Below are 19,785 nucleotides of genomic sequence, written 5' to 3' on the forward strand. Positions count from 1 at the left end.
TTTATAATGTAACACTGTAATAGCAAAAACTTGCAAATAAAATATATTGTGCATTAAGAGAAAAATGGCTAAATAAACTGTGGTTCTCCCATGCCATATAATATTATATAGCAACTAAAAAAAAAACCTAAAGAAACAAAATAGATCTACATGTAATGACAGAAAGACCTTCATAACATATTAGGTTAAACAAAAAGTTATACACTAATGCACATACTTAAAAACAAAAATATCCACAAAATTATGTATCATGTACACACACATATGTATGTCAATGCATAGACTAAGAGGAGAAATTTATAACCCAAACTAGTAATAGTGGTTACTTCTAGGAATGAGTTGAATTATGGGTGGTGGCTTTCACATTTTCTAAATTGAGTTTTTCACAAAACATATTCAGATATTACTCATGTAAAAATAACGCAACAGCCTGGCCAATGTGGCTCAGTTGGTTGAGTGTTGTCCTCTGCACCGAAAGGTCGCTGGCTCAATTCTGGTCAGGGCACATACCCAGGCGAGGATTTGATCCCTAGTCAGGGTGTATGTGGGAGGCAAACAATTGATGTTTCTCTTTCACATTGATGTTTCTCTCTCTCCCTAAAACAGAAATCAATAAAAAGATAGTTTAAAACAACAACAACCCAACAAAAACTATTATTCTTCCTTAGGTGTTGAGTTGTTGCTGTTCTACTTACTAATGATGTAAAATGGCCTCAAATTAAAGGATTCCTACTTTTCTTTCCCCTCCATATTTTTGGATTGTTGGTTTTTTTTAAACACCTGAGTACTCACTATTCAGTTTAAGAAATAATATATCACCTTATAAATAATGAGCTACTATCTACCTAAATTTCAAATAAAAGCCCCAATAGTTTATTATTTAGATTTCACATCTTAGATCTCTGAACACAGACTGTTTAAAGAATTGCCCCTATCCAAAGCAATCATCTACTAGAATGAAGTTATATAAACAACAGATTTTTTAAAAATTAAAACTTAATGTGCCAGTCCATGCCCTACCTGGGTTACTGGAATGTAGAGAGGCTCTCCATTATGCAGCAGTGTAAGTTTCCCATGCTGGTTGAGTCGTCCTTCTGGCTTTAAATTTGCCATCTCCTTAAGTCCTCCTTTTTTGCCACTCTCTTGTCCATTTCCCTTAAATTCTTCAGTATCACTTAGGCATTCAAAAAATTCTTCTTCGCTATCACTCCAAGAATCACAAGATTTTCCCACCTCTCCCTTTTCCTTGTCCATATCTTTTAGATTATCTGGCCCCAGCTGGTCTCCAGGTCTTACAGCATCCCCTGGATATGTATTAGTCACATTATCTGAAATACTTGTCTTCCTCTTCTCATCACGTGCCTTCTTTCTTTCAATACAGCAATTTAACATCTTTAGAAAACAGAAATGTATATATTTGAATTCGTTACAGTAAAATAAAAATCAACTCACTGCTTGAATATTTAATTTTCATTCTCCACTCTTCCCCTACAACTTGTTGTGAATGACAGTGATTTTAAGTAACCTACAGCAGCACAAAAAGAATGGCCTATAATCCATACTTAAATTTAGCATCAGAAGTAAGCTCCAACTAACTCAAGATCACATTAAACACTGTCACTGAAAAATCTTTACCTGTAGTTTCTGATGTAGTAAACAGCATCTTAGATCTGGGGGGCCACTTGCTAATCTATCAAATAAAGCAATGGGAAAACAAAGATTAGTTTTAGTAAAATTGCTTCAGATATACATAGTTTTTATACTACCACAAATTTTAGCCATATTGATAAGAAATTAAAATTAAAGTTATGTAAGGAAGATAACTGAGATGGGGCAAATAAGATTAAAAGATCAGAATTTATTTTATCCTCCTAGTATACAAATCACCAATAGCAAGTATAACAGATATTTCAAAGCTTAAGACTAAAGTAGTGATAGCACTAAAGCTAAAAGAAACTTAAAATAAAAAGTCTCTAAATCCACCCCAGGAAGTAGCTGGCATACAGTATTTCACACCATACAAAACAGATTAGACTATCTTTTTAGTTCTCTATTACTATAGTGAATTCTCAATATAAAAACAATCAATCTCCACTTCTCTTTTGCCTGGACTGCCTCTAATTCTAAACCACTAAGTTCCCAGTAATCAGCTAAGCAGAAACTGGCAAATGACATAAGAGTAAACATTTTTGGATTAGTCACCATTTTATATAACTCATATCATGAGTCTCCTCCCTTAGTAAGGGTAGATGAGCAGTAGTCAACATTTATGCTAACTAAACTCTCCTATGTGATTAAGTGAAATGTCAATATAAACTATACAAAAATTCACAGGTAATGTTTAATATCTGAACTTATTAACTCTAGAGATGTTATCTCTCCAAATATAAAAAATATTTACAACATGTGATTTAGAAAATGCACAAATGTAGAAAGAACAAAATAAAAATATAATTTCACACCTGGGAAAACTACTGTTGACATTTGGCTGTATTTCTTTCCATTTAGTTTGCTGTACAATATTACATAAATATCAGCATAACTGAAAATGCTCAGTATATGCAATACTATATTCTACTTTACTACAAATATTAGGATCATTTTCAATGTTATTAGAGGTTCTTGGGGAAAAACTTGTAATGGATCTATAACTTTCCATTGTAGAGATATATAATAATTTTTTTAACCATTCTTTTATATTTGGCACTTTGGTTGTTTCAACCTTTTTCTCCCCTACTAGAGGCCCAGTGCATGAAAATTCATGCACTGGGGGGGAGGGGTCCCTCAGCCAGGCCTGCCCCCTCTCACAGTCCAGAAGCCCTCAGTGGGTGGAGGCGACCCAGCGATCAGGGGAAGGCAATGCCCCATCACACCTCTGCTGCTGCCACTGCCGGCAGCACAAGCCTCTGCCAGCCCTGGTTACCTGAGCCTTGGGCCGGCCCTGGGCAGCTGGACAGCTGCCATCTGAGGCTTGCCTGCACCTCGGGCCAGCCCTGGGCGGTTGGGCAGCCGCCATCTGAGGCTTGTGTGTGCCTCGGGCGTTGGCTGGGCAGTCACCATCTGAGGCTTGCCTGTGCCTCAGGCCGGCCCTGGGCAGCTGGGGGATTGAGGGACTCCGGAGGCAGGCACACAGAGCAGCCAGACCTGCCTGGAGGTGGGCCTGGCCTTGCAACGTGCCTGGCGCCCCGGCAGGGCTGAGGGGACTGGGTGCCACCATCTTGTGGCTGTAGGTGCCGCCATCTTTGAGGGCAGGGCAGTCAATTAGCATATTCCCTCCTTATTGGCTGTGGGCACCGCCATCTTTGTGACAGTGTGAGGGTCAATTAACATATTCCCTCTTTATTAGATAGGATTTTAAATTTGCTGCAGTGAACACCTTTGAACATAAACATGTCCAAAGTTTCTTACCATTTCCTTAGGGTAGAATTCCTAGACGAGAATTAATGGTTCAAAAGTCAAATGCTGCCAACAAACAAAAAATCCTGTCTATACAACTGGATATTGAAATTATTACCCTGGTATCAAAAAGTCGTTTTCCCATCTGAAACGCATTTCAAGAACAAATTCCTGCCAGAGGTGTGCCACTCCTTTCAATCCTCCGTGGTAGAAATTGATCATACAAAGACACAAAGCCAATTTGTATGTTAAACTGTCAGATGGTGCAGATTTGAACTGATTGTAGAGATTCTAAATTTAACAAAATAGAAACAAAGAAAAACTTGTTAACAACATATTTATATACATATTCAAAAACTGTGTGGGTGAAGATTTTAATACTAAAATTAAATCTATCCTACCAAAACTAGTTTTTATCAATGTTTAATACATTATTGCCTAAATTGTTCTTAGGCAGTTCATGTTTTCAAGATTTCTACAAGGATCAAAAAAGTGAAGCTCTAGTTTGGTGATGCAAAAGTTAAAGTTTCAATTTCTTCTGTGGAATCTTCAAGATGTACTACAATTTTTATTTTTAAAAACCCTTTACTTAATAATAGTACACACTTATTGTCAAAACCAGAAACAGAAGATAAACTCAGAAAAGTGAAACTGAAAATGTAAAACTCTTGCCTTTTCTCCTCACTTTATGAAACCTATTTCTTAACAATAACTGTTCTAACAGATTGATATCTCCCTATATCTGTCATTTAAACTCTCATCTCTCAATTTATCAAAGACCTGGATAAGGAAAACATAAGAAATTTATTTTATTTACATATTTTATAATATTAATGAGTTTTTCACTCACTTCCTAGTTTGAAATATAGGAACCAATCTGTTGCAAAACAAATTTTATTATTTATAAAAAGTCTAAAATGAGAGAAATCCCACAGTCATGCACAGTATTTTATGTTACTTTTTTTCACTGTTATCAGAAAAGTTCTTGCTACTCAAAATACGTCAATGTTCTATTGCAGATCATTTTCTAAGTGGAGGCCATGATGGCCCCTCATGTTTTCCTAAGGTGATTTTTAAAATAAAAAGATCCTTATTCTACTAATCTAGAAATATAGCAAATCCTTAGAAATTTGATGCATTTTAATCACTGGACTTACATATTCTTCACTCTCTGATGAAGGATTGTTGTCCATTGAAGAAGTTCCATCTAATGGTTTCTCAGAAGCAGCATCAGGGAATAAGAACTAAGGGAGAATGGAAATAACCACAATGTCAAACAAATTTCCTAATTTGTTGGTTTTGCTACTCATATAGGAACTAGTTGACTTTTTAATGATTATGCTGTTAAAACAGTGAAAATGCTCTTATTGTACTGGCCAGTTGGTTCTTCATTATCTCAAACTATTTCTATTTTTCTTTGAAGATACAGAGTTTTAGTGACTAGCCAATTTTAGGAATCAGAGGCTTTTTTTAATAGTAACCACCTGGTTCTGTAAACTAAACAGAATGCAAAGCCAAATTTCTTCACTATGATTGCAAGTTCATCCAAGGCAGCCGTGGGCAAACTACGGCCCGCGGGCCGGATCCGGCCCATTCGGCTGTTCTATCCGGCCCGCGGAGCCGAAAGAGCGGAGGGTTCTCTTGCTCTCCCCTTCGCTCCTTTACTTTGAATTTATATTAGTTCACACAAACACTCCATCCATGCTTTTGTTCTGGCCCTCCGGTCCAGTTTAAGAACCCATTGTGGCCCTCGAGTCAAAAAGTTTACCTACCCCTGATCCAAGGTCATTAAAGTTTTAAGAAAGTGTTAATATTATAAAAAAGACAAAGCTATAAAAGAAAAAATTTAAATACCCATATATTCATGAGACTCAGTTGTTATATTATCTACAAGTTTTCATATATGAAATAATCCTATCTAGTAAAAGGTAATATGCAAATTAACCATCACTCCATCACAAAGATGGCAGCGCCCATAGCCAAAGGATGGTGGCACGCAGTCCTCTCAGCCCCGCCGCGGTCCCCCAGTCCCGGGGGTGGGGAGGGGCGGCCGCTGAGAGCCGGCAGCGTGAGTGGCCTGTGGAATGCTTGCTTTGTCGCCATGGCGACGAGGCAAGTGTTCCACCCCAGCCGCGGAGGGCCTCTGGGCAGTGGGCACGGAGCGGCTGGGGGTGGAGGGGGAAACGCCTGCGTCATTGCCCCGGTGACGAGGCAAGTGTTTCGCACCCGGCCGCCAATGGGCCTCTGGGCCTCTGGGTCACGGAGAGCCTCTGGGCAGCAGGCACGGAGCAGCCAGGCCCCGCAGAGAGCTACTGGCGCACGGATTCGTGCACAGGGCTACTAGTAAAAGTATGATATTTAAGACACATACTTCATTTTATGAGATTCTCCTATAAAGTAAGAAGCAGTCTGAACCTGTAATGACCAGTGTATCTTTTCCACATGGTCTTTGTTTATGTGTCTGTGTGTAGGATTGGTTAAAAAAGAAAAATGCAGTGCATATGATAATTGAGCTATATAACTGGAATAACATCTCTAAGGATACATTCTTAAGAAGGAGCCTTCTCTACAGAAATTTACTTTCAGTCCTTTTTTTAAAAAATCACTGTTTCTCCCAAGTGCTTTGTGGTACTGTTGATTTGTAATTCCTTTTACTATGCATACTGTGCCACATATTACAGAACATACTCAACAGATTTTTAGAAATAGAGGAACTACTGTGTGCCAACCCCACTAACTCGGCACATTTACAAACAATATCCTATTCTCATGTCACTGTGTGAGCTACGTAACACTGCCCATGTCTTAGGGACATAGAAGCTGAAAATCTGGCCAAGAGTATTGTTCAGATTAATACAGTGATAAGATTAACATGAAGTTTACAAGACCAGTCTTCTTTTCATTGTACTACTCTTGAAAGTTTTTCCCAAGACTGCCTTAATGCACAAATTGCCAGAAGTATGATTATAACTACAATTACAGTAAGAATAAGTATCAAAGGCATATTTTATGCCAGGCAAAGTAACAGAAGGTCCTTTAACGCTCACAACAATCTCACAAGGTTTTATCAGCCTCATTTACAGATTAGGAAACTGAAGTCAAATGGGTGTTCAAATCACAAAGTCAGGCTCCCAGGCTGGGCTTGTTCCACCACACTATACCTAAGAGACACCCAGGCTCTCTTACTATTCACTATAACATAAGCTTTCTCTGTGTAAGAAAGTAGATGGAGTCCAAGTGTTCTGTGTGAAGCCTTCCCTGACTGCCACTGCCCAGAGACAGAGGCACCCCTGCTGTGCTCTCACAGCCCCTCTGCCAGACTTCTCAAACGGAACACGTATTGTAAGTATTGTTTGCTTTCCTTTTTTCCAGACACCAGTGAAAACTCTCTGAATGTGGGAACTTTGTTTTACTCATTTTATATTCCCAATCCAGTGCCCGCCACACAGAAAGGACTGAAGGTATAATGAATATATACATATGCATATAGACATAGAAAGACATTAGTGCTTACCAAGAGAATAGTGTTGAGGACATCATTATTCAGTGGTGACTCTTCTACACCTCTGTGTTTTTTTATTTTCTTCTTTGCAGTATGTACCATATTTGAAACTGATAATTTATGAATTGGAACTGGTGCTGGCTCTGTCAACTTTGACAAGGCGTGAGTTATATCAGCAATTTCTAAAAGAATAGAAATGAATACAAATTATATCACCAACCTTAGCAGATCAAAGTGATGAGTAAACTGAAGACTGTATAAAATATTTTAGTCACTCCTTTTACTAGTGTTACATGGTCTCAGAATTATAAAATTTTAATACACGTTTACCTTCATATGCATGTATGATTGACAAAGGTGTAACACAAGTTACTTCTCCCCAGGGGACTTCAAAAATAAACCTCTAAAACCCTGCTTTTCAAAATATCTTACATTCTTGGTGGAAAGAGCTTATTAAATGCACTTAGTGCTTTAAGCTCGGGGTATATATATAGCATAACCTAGAGAGAAATGGTAGCTATCTAATCCAGCAACACTTGGTTTTCCAACTTAATTCAAGTAAGAAAATAGATAAATAGTTGCTAGAAACAGGCCCAAGAAAAGGGGTTTCACATTTGAAAATAACTTAAAAAAAGTAGGTCACCTCTCCCTTCTTCCTCAAATGTGGATCGTCCAAGAATCTCATCAGTTGATTCCTTCCGACGGCAAACTTTAAAAAATTCAGTGACAAAATCACCTACAGAGAAAAAAAATGTTACTAATTTTTGACACTTAACAAAGAAATCAGTCCTATAAATTAAAGTACATGCCTTTTCACAAAGCTATTAACTAAGATATGGAAAAAAATTTTCAAAACACATTCAGTATTTACAACTCAAGACAAAAATTAATCCTATTTCAAAGGAAACCTGGCTCTTCCTTTTTCTCCATATCCCAGGATAGTAAATTGTTTTCCTTAGAATTCCTTCTAGAATAAAAGGAAAGAAACTGTAACTAATAATATTAAGCCCTTGCTCTATGCCTGAATAAGACAACGAGTATCTATTCTCATTAAGCTGTACTAGTAACAAGAATATTACCCTATGTATACGGTGGTCTCTGTTCCCTAACTGCCACCCTACTGGAGTTTGGAATCCATTAAAAAAATTTTTTTTTTTTAAATTTAAAAGACTTAAATAGCCCTAGCTGGTCTGGCTCAATGGATAGAGTGTTGGCCTGCAGACTAAAGAGTCCCGGGTTCGATTCCAGTCAAGGGCACATGACCCTGAGTTGCGGGCTCGATCCCCAGTAGGGGGCATGCGGGGGACAGCTGATCGATGACTCTCTCTCATCATTGATGTTTCTATTTCACTTCCTCTCTGAAATCAATAAAAATATATTAAAAAAAAGACTTAAATGTAACACATGAAACCATAAAGTCTTAGAAGAAAACATAGGCAGTAAAATTTCAGACATCTCACGTAGCAGAATTTTTGCTGATACATCTCCTAGGGAAAAAGGAAACGAAGGAGACAATAAACTAATGGGACTATCAAAATAAAAAGCTTCTGCACAGCAAAAGAAATGAACTTCAAAATGAAAAGGGAACCCACTATATGGGAGAACATATTTGCCAGTGATACGTCTGGTAAGGGGTTAATATCCAAAATATATAAAGAACTCATACAACTCAACAAAAGCAAGATGAACAATCCAATTAAAAAATGGGCAGAAGACCTGAATAGACATTTCTCTAAAGAGGGCATACAAATGGCCAAGAGACATATGAAAAAAATGGTCAAAGTCACTAATCAATCATCAGAGAAATGCAAATTAAAACCACAATGAGATGTCACCTCACACCTGTCAGAATGGCTATCAACAAAAAAATCAACAAACAAGTGCTGGAGAGGTTGTGGAGAAAAGGGAACCCTAGTACACTGTTAGTGGAATTGCAAACTGTTGCAGCCACTGTGCAAGAGAGTATGGAGTTTCCTCAAAAAATTAAAAATGGAACTTCTGTTTGACCTAGTGATCCCACTTCTGGGACTATATCTTAAAAACCCTGAAACACCAATCAGAAAGAATATATGCACCCCTATGTTCATAGCAGCATTATTTATAATGGCTAAGATTTGCAAACAGCCCATCAGTAGATGAATGGATAAAAAACAGCTGTGGGACACTTACACAATGGAATACTATGCAGCTATAAAAAAGAGGGATCTCTTAGCAAATATCACATGATCTCATTTATTTGTGGAATCTAATGAAAATTAATTGACCAACAAAATAAGACCAGAAGCATGGAGGCATGGAACAGACTGACATAACTTGATGTGGGAATAGGGGGACAAGAAGATATAAGCCAAAGAACTTATCCTATATAATGAAGAGGTAATATGCAAATTGACCCTCATGCCCTCACATCACAAGATGGCCACTCCCATGTCATCACAAGATGGCCGCCCCCACATTGTCCCAAGCTGGCTGGCAGGGGAGGGCTGTTGGAGGTGATTAGGCTGGCAGGTGTCAATCATGCCGGCAGGGAAGTGGTTAGTTAGGTGTCAATCAGGCCGGCAGGGGAGTGGTTAAGGGGTGATCAGGCTGCCAGGGGAGTGGTAAGGGGCAATCAGGCAGCCAGGCAGGTGAGTGGTTAGGAGCCAGCAGTCCCGGATTGTGAGAGGGATGTCCGACTGCCTGTTTAGGCCCGATCCCAGCAGTCAACATCCCCCAAGGGGTCCCAGATTGGAGAGGGTGCAGGCTGGGCTGAGGGACAACCCCCAGTGCACGAATTTCGTGCACTGGGCCTCTAGTATACTTATATGCATAGTTGATGGACATGAGCAATAGGGTGTGAAGACCTGGCGGGGTGGGTAGGGGCTAGCATCGTAAAAATCAATGCTCTTTCCATCATATACCACAGGTTGGGAGGCATAGCAAAAGGCAAAAAGGGCTCCAATAACTAGAGTGGAAGATGCAGACTATTCCACAGGAGGAAAAACAGGAAGTGACATAAATGCATCTTAAGACTAAAACTCAGATCATGAGAAAATATCAGATAATTCTGAGGTGTGACTTGTTATAACTAAAATATTCTATTAGTGCTATTCAAGAGTAACTATAAGGATTCACTACTGTTAGCAAAGATTTTTAAAAATTGACAAGAGAGAGAGAGAGAGAGAGAGAGATAGCAGTTGCCCCCTGCCCCACCATACACGCACCAGCCAAGGATGGAACCCACAATCCAGGTATGTGCCCTGACAAGGAATTGAACCCACTACCTTTTGGTATATGAGATAATTTAGCAGATCTACAAAGCACTTCTACAAATGTAAAAAAATTAAAATAAAAATATTTTTTGGACAGATAAAGTATAAAGAATGAGTTCAGTGTTCCTGATCTGGAAGACAGGCAGACTGGTGGTATTTCAGGAAAGGAAGATAATACATCTTACCTAGCAAACACTGAGGATTATCAGCTTTTCGAACTCTAACAGACCAATGAGGAGCCTGAAGAGGATCCAAATCACTAAAATGTAAAACAATAAACATAAGATCCTAATTATGATCATCTGTAATATTCATGAATTTACCAAAATGCAGTCTAATAAAATCATTACACAGAAGAATAAGCTATACGTTTTGCCTCCCTTAAACTTACTATTATTCTGATGCATTAGGCCATTTGGATAAGTTTTAAAAAATCTTAAGAAACCAAAGTGCTTGGACAAAATAGAACAAAAGGAAATAACAAAAACAATTTTTAAAAAGTGGTCAATGTACATTGATAATTTAATGAAATTACATTAGGAAATATAAAAAAAGATGAGAAATAAGCAAGTATACATTTTAAAAAGATATATTATCATTCAAATAGCAAATCATTGTTGTACACCTGAAACTAATACAATGTTATGTCAATTATAACTCAATTATTAAAAAAAGGTTATACCCCAAAATACTAACTGGCTGTTTTTTAAGTAATGGGATTCTAGGTAGTGTTTACTTTTTTCTTTATACCCATCTTAATTCCCTGATTAAGAAAGCTCATGTTATTTTCACCAGCAGCAAATACAACACATTTGTTTTAATTGTGAAAAAAAAAAAGTGTCCCATTTCTCCTGTTCTGCATCAGGAATGAGAGGGTACCAAAACTGCATTCCTCTTTCTCCACATTCTTCCTAGATAGATAATGCTTGCTGTAATTTTCAAGTCATTTCCATTGGTAAGGAGTATATGACATGGATGTTTTTTATGACATTTAAAGATCAAATATTATTTCCACACTTTCTGATAATCTCTTCAAAGCACTTAATGAAATGCTTCTAATCAGCTTAGAAAAGTTTAACAGAATTATGTACTAAATCCCACACTGATTAGATATATCTTTGCTAAGAACAAGTAAGACTGAGATTGTTCATTATCTCTGAACTAAGAATCACATCACCAAAGTCAGCAGCTTAAAAACACATCTTTAATACATATTCATCAGTCTTAAGAGTGATATTAAAAAAATAGAAAAATCAACCTTATCAGAAACTGATATAAAGAAAAAAAGAAAATTGCTAACCACTGGCAGTTAATTTATTCTACTGAAATGTTTTGAGTCTCAATGCATAACTCTTAACATACTTACGAATAAACATCATTATCCACAATGATACCTTCAGTCAGGTGAGGCCATGTAGTTGCTAAGTGGAGTTCACTAAAAATAAACAAAACATAAAATATATCCAAAAGCTTTAATGTGTGTGTGTGTGTGTGTGTGTGTGTGTGTGTGTGTGTGTGTGTGTGTATGGTCATTCCACCATTTGGTCGATTTGCCTTTATTATACAGGATTAACCTAAAAAACATTATGCTCCCTGGCCCCGGTGTGGTTCAGTGGTAGTGTCGGCCCTCGCACTGAAAGGTTGAGGGTTAGGTTCCCGGTCAAGGGCATGTTCCTGGGTTGCAGGTTTGTTCCCCGCCCCAGTTAGTGCCTGTGTTGCAGACTTTCCAGAGACAACCAATCCATGTCTCTCTCTTTCCCCCACACCTTCCACTATCTCTAAAAAAATAAATAAATAAATCAATGGAAAAAATATTCTCAGGTGAGGATTAACCAAAATGAACAAACAAAAAAAACATACATTATGCTAAGTGAAGCCAGACATGAAGGAGAACATATTGTATACTGCAATTTATATAAAATGTCCTGAATAGACAAATTCATAGAAACGGAAAGTAGAGTAGCACTTTCCTATAGCTGGAGAGCCTGGGGAGATTAGGAGGGATGGCAGCTAAGAGGTGAGGTATTTCTTTTTTGGGGTAATAAAAGTTTTTTGGGATTAGATAGTGATGATGGTTCTACAACTCTGTAAATACTAAAAACCACTAAACTGTAGTTATTTATTTATTTGTTGGTTGGTTTATTTATTGTTAACCTTCACCTGAAGACATTTTTTTCCACTGATTTAGAGAGAGTCGAGGGAAAGAGAGAGGGGAGAGGTAGGGGAAGCGAGAGGGTGAGAGGAAGAGAGAGTGACATCATTGACTGGCTGCCTCCCACACATTCCCTGACCGGGGCTGGGGATCAAACCTGCCACTTAGGTATGTGCTCTTGACCGGAAGGAAGCGAACTCTAGACCCTTTGGTAAGCAGGCCAATAGTCCAACCACTGAACCTTGCTGGCCAGAGCTGAATTGTACACTTTTAACTGGTGAATTTCATGGTACATGAATTACATGCCATTTTGGGGGGAAAAAGTTATAAATGAGAGTTGGCAAAGTTCTTCTGCAAAGGATCAGAGAGTAAATATTTTAGCTGTTGTGAACCAAGTAGTCTATGTTATATTTTGGTTGTTTTTTCTTTTAAAACCTTTTAAAATGTAAAAACCATTCTTGGCTCTTTGGCTACAGAAAAGCAGGCAACTGGCCAGATTTGATCCACAGGTCATAGTTTGGGGATCTCTTATAAATTAATATTAAGTTTCAAAAAATGTTCATGTAAAATTATAAAAAAAGCAAGCCACAAAAAACATAGAGGATGACAGACATTTATAAAATATCTATCCTACTAATAAAAGAATAATATGCAAATTGACCATCACTCCAACACACAAGATGGCTGCCCCCATGTGGTCAAAGATGGCTGCCCCCATGTGGACACAAGATGGCCACCACAAGATGGCCAGCAGGGGAGGGCAGTTGGGAGGGACCAGCCCTGAAAGGGAGGGCAGTTGGGGGCGATCAAGCCTGCAGGAGAGGGCAGTTAGGGGTGACCAGACCGGCAGAGGAGGGAAGTTGGGGGAGACCAGGCCTGCAGGAAAGGGCAGTTGCGGGGGAACCAGGCCTGCAGGGGAGAGGAGTTGTGGGGGACCAGGCCTGTAGGGGAGGGCAGTTAGGGGTGACCAGGACTGCAGGGGAGGGCAGTTAGGGGTGACCAGGCCTGCAGGGGAGGGCAGTTAGGGGCAAACAGGCTGGCAGGGGAGCAGTTAGGCATCAATCAGACTGGCAGGGGAGTGGTTATGGGGTGATCAGGCTGGCAGGCAGAAGTGGTTAGGGGCAATCAGGAAGGCAGACAGGCAAGCAGTTGGGAGCCAGCAGTCCTGGATTGTGAGAGGGATCCCAGATTGGAGAGGGTGCAGGCTGGGCTGAGGGACAACCCCCCCCCGCCGTGTGCACGAATTTCGTGCACTGGGCCTCTAGTATATATATAAAAGCCTAAGCGACCGTTATGACCAGAAGACCAGATGACCAGCCAGTACCTATGATGCACACTGACCACCAGGGGGCAGATGCTCAATGCAGGAGCTGCCCCCTGGCGGTCAGTGCACTCCCATAGCCAACCAACCTCCTGAGGCTGGCCAACCTCCCCCCCTGGCCAGCCCCAATTTGGACTGGGCGAGACGGCCCCTATCGGCCCAATCACTGGCCAGGCCGAGGGAACCCACCCGTGCACAAATTTGTGCACAAGGCCTCTAGTATAAATATATTGTACAAAAAATGAGTTAACATAGCATGCCTGATAGGACTACTTGCAAGGCTAGCCCTTGGCTTGATATCTGGAAACTTGAATTTCAGAAGGGTTCCTACCATTCCCTGATAAAATGGCTCACTACGCCTAAACTACTTATGCAAACAATATGATTTAAGTTGAATACCTGCTTTCTTTTTTTTTTTAAATATATTTTATTGATTTTTTTACAGAGAAGAAGGGAGAGGGATAGAGAATTAGAAACATCAATGAGAGAGAAACATCGATCAGCTGCCTACTGCACACCCCCTACTGGGGATGTGCCTGCAACCAAGGTACATGCCCTTGACTGGAATTCAACTTGGGACCCTTCAGTCCGCAGGCCAATGCTCTATCCACTGAACCAAACCAGTTAGGGCCCTATTTTCTTTTTGATATATTTTAGGTAGAGGGTGCCTATGTGACCAGCCCCAGATAAAAACCCCAAGCATTGCCCTGGCTGGGTGGCTCAGTTGTTTAAGGCATAGTCCCATACCCCAAAAGGCTGCAGGTTTGATTCCCGGTCAGGGCACATACCTAGATTGCAGGTAGTATTCCTGGTTGGGGCACATATGGAAGGCAACTGATTGATGTCTCTCTCGCACATTGATGTTTCTCTCTCTCCCTCCCTCTCTCTCTCTCCTCCCACCGGAAAATCAATAAAAAATATAAAAACCTAACAAAACAACAACCATATCCTTGGGTCAGGATAAAAGAACAACAAACAAACCCTAAGCACTGAGCCTCTAATGAGCTTCCCTGGTAGATAACCTTTCACATGTCACAATGCATTGCTGGGAGCATTAAGTGTGTCCTGTGTGACTACACTGGGAGAGCAAGCTTGTGCCTAGTTTGCTCTGGATCTCACCCTATGTGCCTTTTTCCTTTGATTTTTTTTTCACTGTATTCTTTTGCTGTAATAAATCATAGCCACAAGCACAACTGTTGAGTTCCATGAATCCTCCTAACAAATCACTGACCTGAGGGTGGTCTTGCAGACCTTTGTTGCACATGGATATATACACCCCAAATTCACACATAGAAAAAAGTGACTGGAAGAACACATATCAAGCTGTAATCAGTGATCTCCTATGAGTGGTGGGATTAAGAATTTACTGAATTTTTTTTCCTGTCTAGATTCTAAATTCACTTATGTTTGGGGACTACAGAAGCCAAAAAGAGCCAATTACAGTAGGTTCTCGGGTTATGTCGGAGATCGATTCCTATGGCACGACATATGCAATTTTCGCCATAAGTCGGAACCCACCTACATAAGCACCTACATCACTCACATGGAGCACATACACAGCAGTAATGAAGTGAAACAGTAAAAAAAAAAAAAAAAAAAATTTAAAAGAAAGATAACAATTCCTGACCTTTACTTGTGGTAAATAAATAATAAAAAACATAAAGCATATATGTACATATGTCAAAATGATGAAACTTTTTTTTTTAATAAATAAATGGGAGATGGCGATGTAACCACGAAACGATGTACATCAAATCCTACGTAACCCAAGGACTGCCTGCATTATTTCTTTGATCTTTCTTTGGTGGTGTTCAACTAATTGACAACTCCAGTTGGAGACTCTGAATCCACAAGTACGGTTTAGAATTCACCGTGAAAGCAGGGCCAGCTCTCCACAATAATGCAGTGTAACTTCAGTTATGAACTGAGCAACTAGACACCCTTGGCTCAAGCCTATTTTCCAAGCCCCATCCTATAATGATTCCAATTAAACATTTGAGTTACCAATTATCTTTCCAATAAAGATGATTAGAGTTTAAAACTATAAGCTCCTGAATGATTTTAGGTATTACCTCAGATTCAGTTCCTAAGCATTTATCACTATGTCCTCTCCTCTCCCTCTAACTATAGAACAGTTTCTTTGACAAGAAGAATGGACACTGAAAAAAGCCTCTTCATTTCCTCTTCCACTGCCAAAGATTCCTTTTTAAAAGCATAGCTCCCACATTTGCTAGTCACCACTTGATTTAACTGGTCTACCATATGTATCATCTTACCCCCAATTTATTTTTGCATTATTCTTCAATCATTTGTTTCTCTACTGACTCCTCATCACATATAAAATTAGAAAGAAATATTTAATAACTAATTATTTCAAATTTCTACTACCAGGTCAATTTTATTCTTTCCCCCTAAATTTTCACTAAGGGAAATTCAAATGAATGAGTCAGTTGGAGGGTGATAAATCTATCTGTAAGTCACCATATACAATTTCTCTTGTTTGGTGTATTCTAGCCATGCTGGCCATCTTGTATTTCCTACAATAAACAAGCTAAACTCTTTTCTACAGGCTCTTCCTTCCACCTAGAATGGTCGTTCTCTAACTCTTTGTCTGTATAAGTCCTCCCCTAACTGAGACTAAAGTTAAATATACTTCCTTTGAGAACACTTTCCTGATGGTGCCCCAATCTAAACTAGCTCCTAATTTTACTGTCATTACAGCCTGTACTTTTCCTTCAATTATCCCTCAACTTGTATGTTTATTTAGGTGATTATTTCAAGTCTATTTCCTTCAGCTAGACTATAAATACCAAGAAGACAGACGCTTTTATTTACTTCTATATCTTCCTCATTTAACATTGTGCCCAGCTCATGTAATAAAGAAATATTAATTACAAAAGACACTCACTTTTTCTTCTCCTGAGTAATTTTTAAAGTATTATTATTTCTAACTCTATGTGAGATTATTAAGAATGTATATATACATGTGTATATATTTTTCATTAACCAAATAGTTTAACTTAACAAATAAGATAGCTTCTAAATCACCATTGTTTATATTTTCCAAATATTTTATTATTGGTGATTAAACTTTCCAAGCCCCACATTTTCTTGTGAAACAACGTTTTCTTAAAGTTCAGTAGCTCTTTTAGAAAAGCAGGTGGGTAACCTAAGAGGTCACCCTTATGCCTTAAGTCTTAAATTTAAGTATTAATTTGTACATTTTGAAAAAGTGGTCAGGAAAAATGTAAATGTTAATTCTGGGTGATAGATAACATGAAAGTTTGTTACATATAAGATTCACAATCTGTTTTCAATATTTCAAATGTTTCCCAAAAAGTAGACCAAGAATCACTTCTATAAGGAAAATCAATAAATGGTATTATATACATTTTATATATTATTTTAAAGCTTCTTATTACTTAAGTTACAGAGAGAAAAAAAAAGATGAACAGTTTGTTAGTCATAGGTCTGAATCCAGTACTATATTCATTCTAGGAGGCTATTTATTAAAAAGCACAGTAAAATCAGTATTAATATAATTTTTAAAGTGAAGTCCCATAATTCAAATAGACTGAAATTCTCACCTTATAGGATCTTCACAGGCACCAAATGGTAGCTTGCCAAACTCCAAACCTCCAACTTCCCCTCCTACAAGGGCATCTATATCTAAATAAAAGAAACATTTTTCCATTATTGAGCAAAAAGTAGAGACAAGAATTAGTTAAGTTAGCCCTTTGGAAGATTATAGATTTAAAAGTGCCTACATCAAGAGCTCATACAGCAAGTCAGAGAGCAAGCAGTCAGGTATTAAAGATTTCCCCCAAAAAAATCATAGTAAAGGGACACATTTCCTATTCCTATTTATCCAGTGTTTAATTCAAATCATGCATTCCAATTTTAACCTCCTTAAATATTCCTTAAATATTATTCAAAAGAACATTATTTTGCATTTCTTAAGAATGTGACTAATATCATCTAAAAGAAAGATTATCCAAGTATTAAAAAATTTAAGCACTACACTACATTTATCAGTTTTGCTGTCAATAGTTTCTGAATAACAAATTAGTTATCATTAATAAAATCATATTTCAGTTGATAGTACGTGGAAATATTTAAAGTTCACCAAAGAATTTCCTTTCTATTAAGAATGGTTATCTGAGATTAGAGAATTTAGAAGGTAAAACACTCCCCTAAGTTCCATTCCTCTTGAAGAAATAATAAACACTTCCAAAACACATCAAAAGGATTTATTTCTATCTGAAATAATACAGATGGTTGTTCTTAATTATTCCTATTACCCTGGGAATTCCTAAAATTAAAGTCTACTGTTGAGTTATGAACATGCCCAGATTTGCTAAAATCATGTTTGACAAACCATACTCTAACTAAATTTTATTAATGGTTGCAATATTTCAATCCTATAAATAATTTTATTAATTAGTCATTATATATGGTTCACTTACTTGATTCACTAAATTTTCTCAAGTCAATTAAATCCATTTTTCCACCTAAAGAATGCTTACAATAATAAAGATCACAATGACTAGCTTTATTACAAGACTAGAGGCCCAGTGCATGAAATTCATGCAGTGTGTGTGTGTGTGTGTGTGTGTGTGTGTGTCGGGGGTCCCTCAGCCTGGCCTGCACCCTCTCCAATCTGGGACCCCTCGGGGGATGTCCGACTGCCGGTTTAGGCCTGATATGGAACTGCTGGCTCCTAACCACTCTCCTGCCTGCCTGATTGCCCCTAACCGCTTCTGCCTGCCAGCTTGATTGCCCCCTAACGGCTCCCCTGCCGACCCAATTGATGCCTAACTGCTCCCCTGCCAGGCCAATCACCCCCAACTGCCCTCCCCTGCTGATCTGATCGCCCCCAACTGCCCTCTCCTGCCGGCCATCTTGTGACAATGTGGAGGTGGCCATCTTGTGATGACATGGGGGCGGCCATCATGTGGTGGCCATCTTGTGATGACATGGGGGCGGCCATTTTGTGATGCGAGGGTGTGAGGGTCAATTTGCATATTACCTCTTTATTGCATAGGATGTAATTTTTAAGAGCTTCAAAATTTATAATAAGCACATTTTGGAAATTAAAATTACTAGACTATAACTGCACAAATGTTTTAACTAAATTAAAAGTTGAGAAGTAATATAATGAAATGAAAAGACCATGAGATTTAGAGTTTGACCAATGTTTGAATGAGAACTTTATCACTTGGTGACCATGTGACCTCGGTCAGGTTACTTATGTTCTCTGAGAAAGACAGTAATATCTGTAAATGAAAATTATGTGAAATAATATGTAAAATGCCAAGCACAGTGTCTGGCTCATATTACATTTTCAATCCCTTTATTCTCATTATAGGAGAAAATAGTAAAAATGTATATGGCCTTCAATCCACTGAAGAGGAATTTTTATACCCATTTTAAAAAATCGGCAATTGAATGTTAACGAAGGCCTTATTGGCAATCAGAATTACACTGCTAAAATTTTGGCTCTTGGGCTTCTTCTTAGATCATCAACAGACCAAGATACCATCTTGGGAAATCTTTAAAATTGATTAATATTAGAGCAGCCTTTTAAAAAAAAAAAGAAAAAGAGGGTAGGAATTTAAACTTATAACTAGAAGCCAACTGCAAATTGTCTAGTGGGTATTTTTGTCTGAGAATTAAAATTATCAAAACAAACATTTGAGTCTTTCTTCTTATATGTCAGCTCAGCTTTTATTTCCTCTTGCTGTAGTTTAGATGCAGATTTTTTGTTGTACACTAGAGGCCTGATGCATAAAATCTGTGCAAGAGTAGGCCTTCCTTCCCCCAGCTGTCAGCACTGGCTTCCCTCTGACACCCAGGACCCAGGCTTCCCTCCCAGCCCCCGGGCTTCCCTCCCAGCCCCAGCTTTGTCCAGAAGGTCATCCAGAAGGACGTCCAGAAGGACGTCCAGTCTAATTAGCATACTACACTTTTATTATTATAGATTAGTTTCAAATTATTCAATGGTACATAAAATAAAATAGTAGTAGTATATATAACTACCAAAGCTAAGAATGTATTACATTATTTTTAATATCATCCCAAGAGTACCAATTTATTATTTTCAATCCTATAAATAACCAATACTTAGAATAAAAACAAACAGTAAAGAATATTATTTAATTTT

The 19,785-nt window shown here is 38.4% G+C and overlaps 1 protein-coding gene across 5 annotated transcripts in view; it reads right to left on the minus strand.

Moving 5' to 3' along the window:
• The window catches only part of RAB3GAP1 (RAB3 GTPase activating protein catalytic subunit 1), a 115,359-nt gene that overhangs the window by 31,955 nt on the left and 63,619 nt on the right, over positions 1 to 19,785 (minus strand). For 3 of the 5 annotated variants that reach the window (XM_080670638.1, XM_080670637.1, XM_080670636.1), the window contains exons 9-17: positions 17,210 to 17,291; positions 11,516 to 11,584; positions 10,335 to 10,408; positions 7,542 to 7,634; positions 6,911 to 7,080; positions 4,554 to 4,640; positions 3,515 to 3,687; positions 1,636 to 1,690; positions 1,021 to 1,392 (exon numbers count right to left, since the gene is read on the minus strand). In XM_080670638.1, the coding sequence (XP_080526764.1) occupies positions 1,021 to 1,392; positions 1,636 to 1,690; positions 3,515 to 3,687; positions 4,554 to 4,640; positions 6,911 to 7,080; positions 7,542 to 7,634; positions 10,335 to 10,408; positions 11,516 to 11,584; positions 17,210 to 17,291 (1,175 nt within the window). The remainder of the gene's footprint in view (positions 1 to 1,020; positions 1,393 to 1,635; positions 1,691 to 3,514; positions 3,688 to 4,553; positions 4,641 to 6,910; positions 7,081 to 7,541; positions 7,635 to 10,334; positions 10,409 to 11,515; positions 11,585 to 17,209; positions 17,292 to 19,785) is intronic. The other 2 variants (XM_080670640.1, XM_080670639.1) reach the window with 1 other exon arrangement.

This window comes from Plecotus auritus, assembly GCF_963455305.1.
Source record: "Plecotus auritus genome assembly, chromosome: 5".
Taxonomy (NCBI): domain Eukaryota; kingdom Metazoa; phylum Chordata; class Mammalia; order Chiroptera; family Vespertilionidae; genus Plecotus; species Plecotus auritus.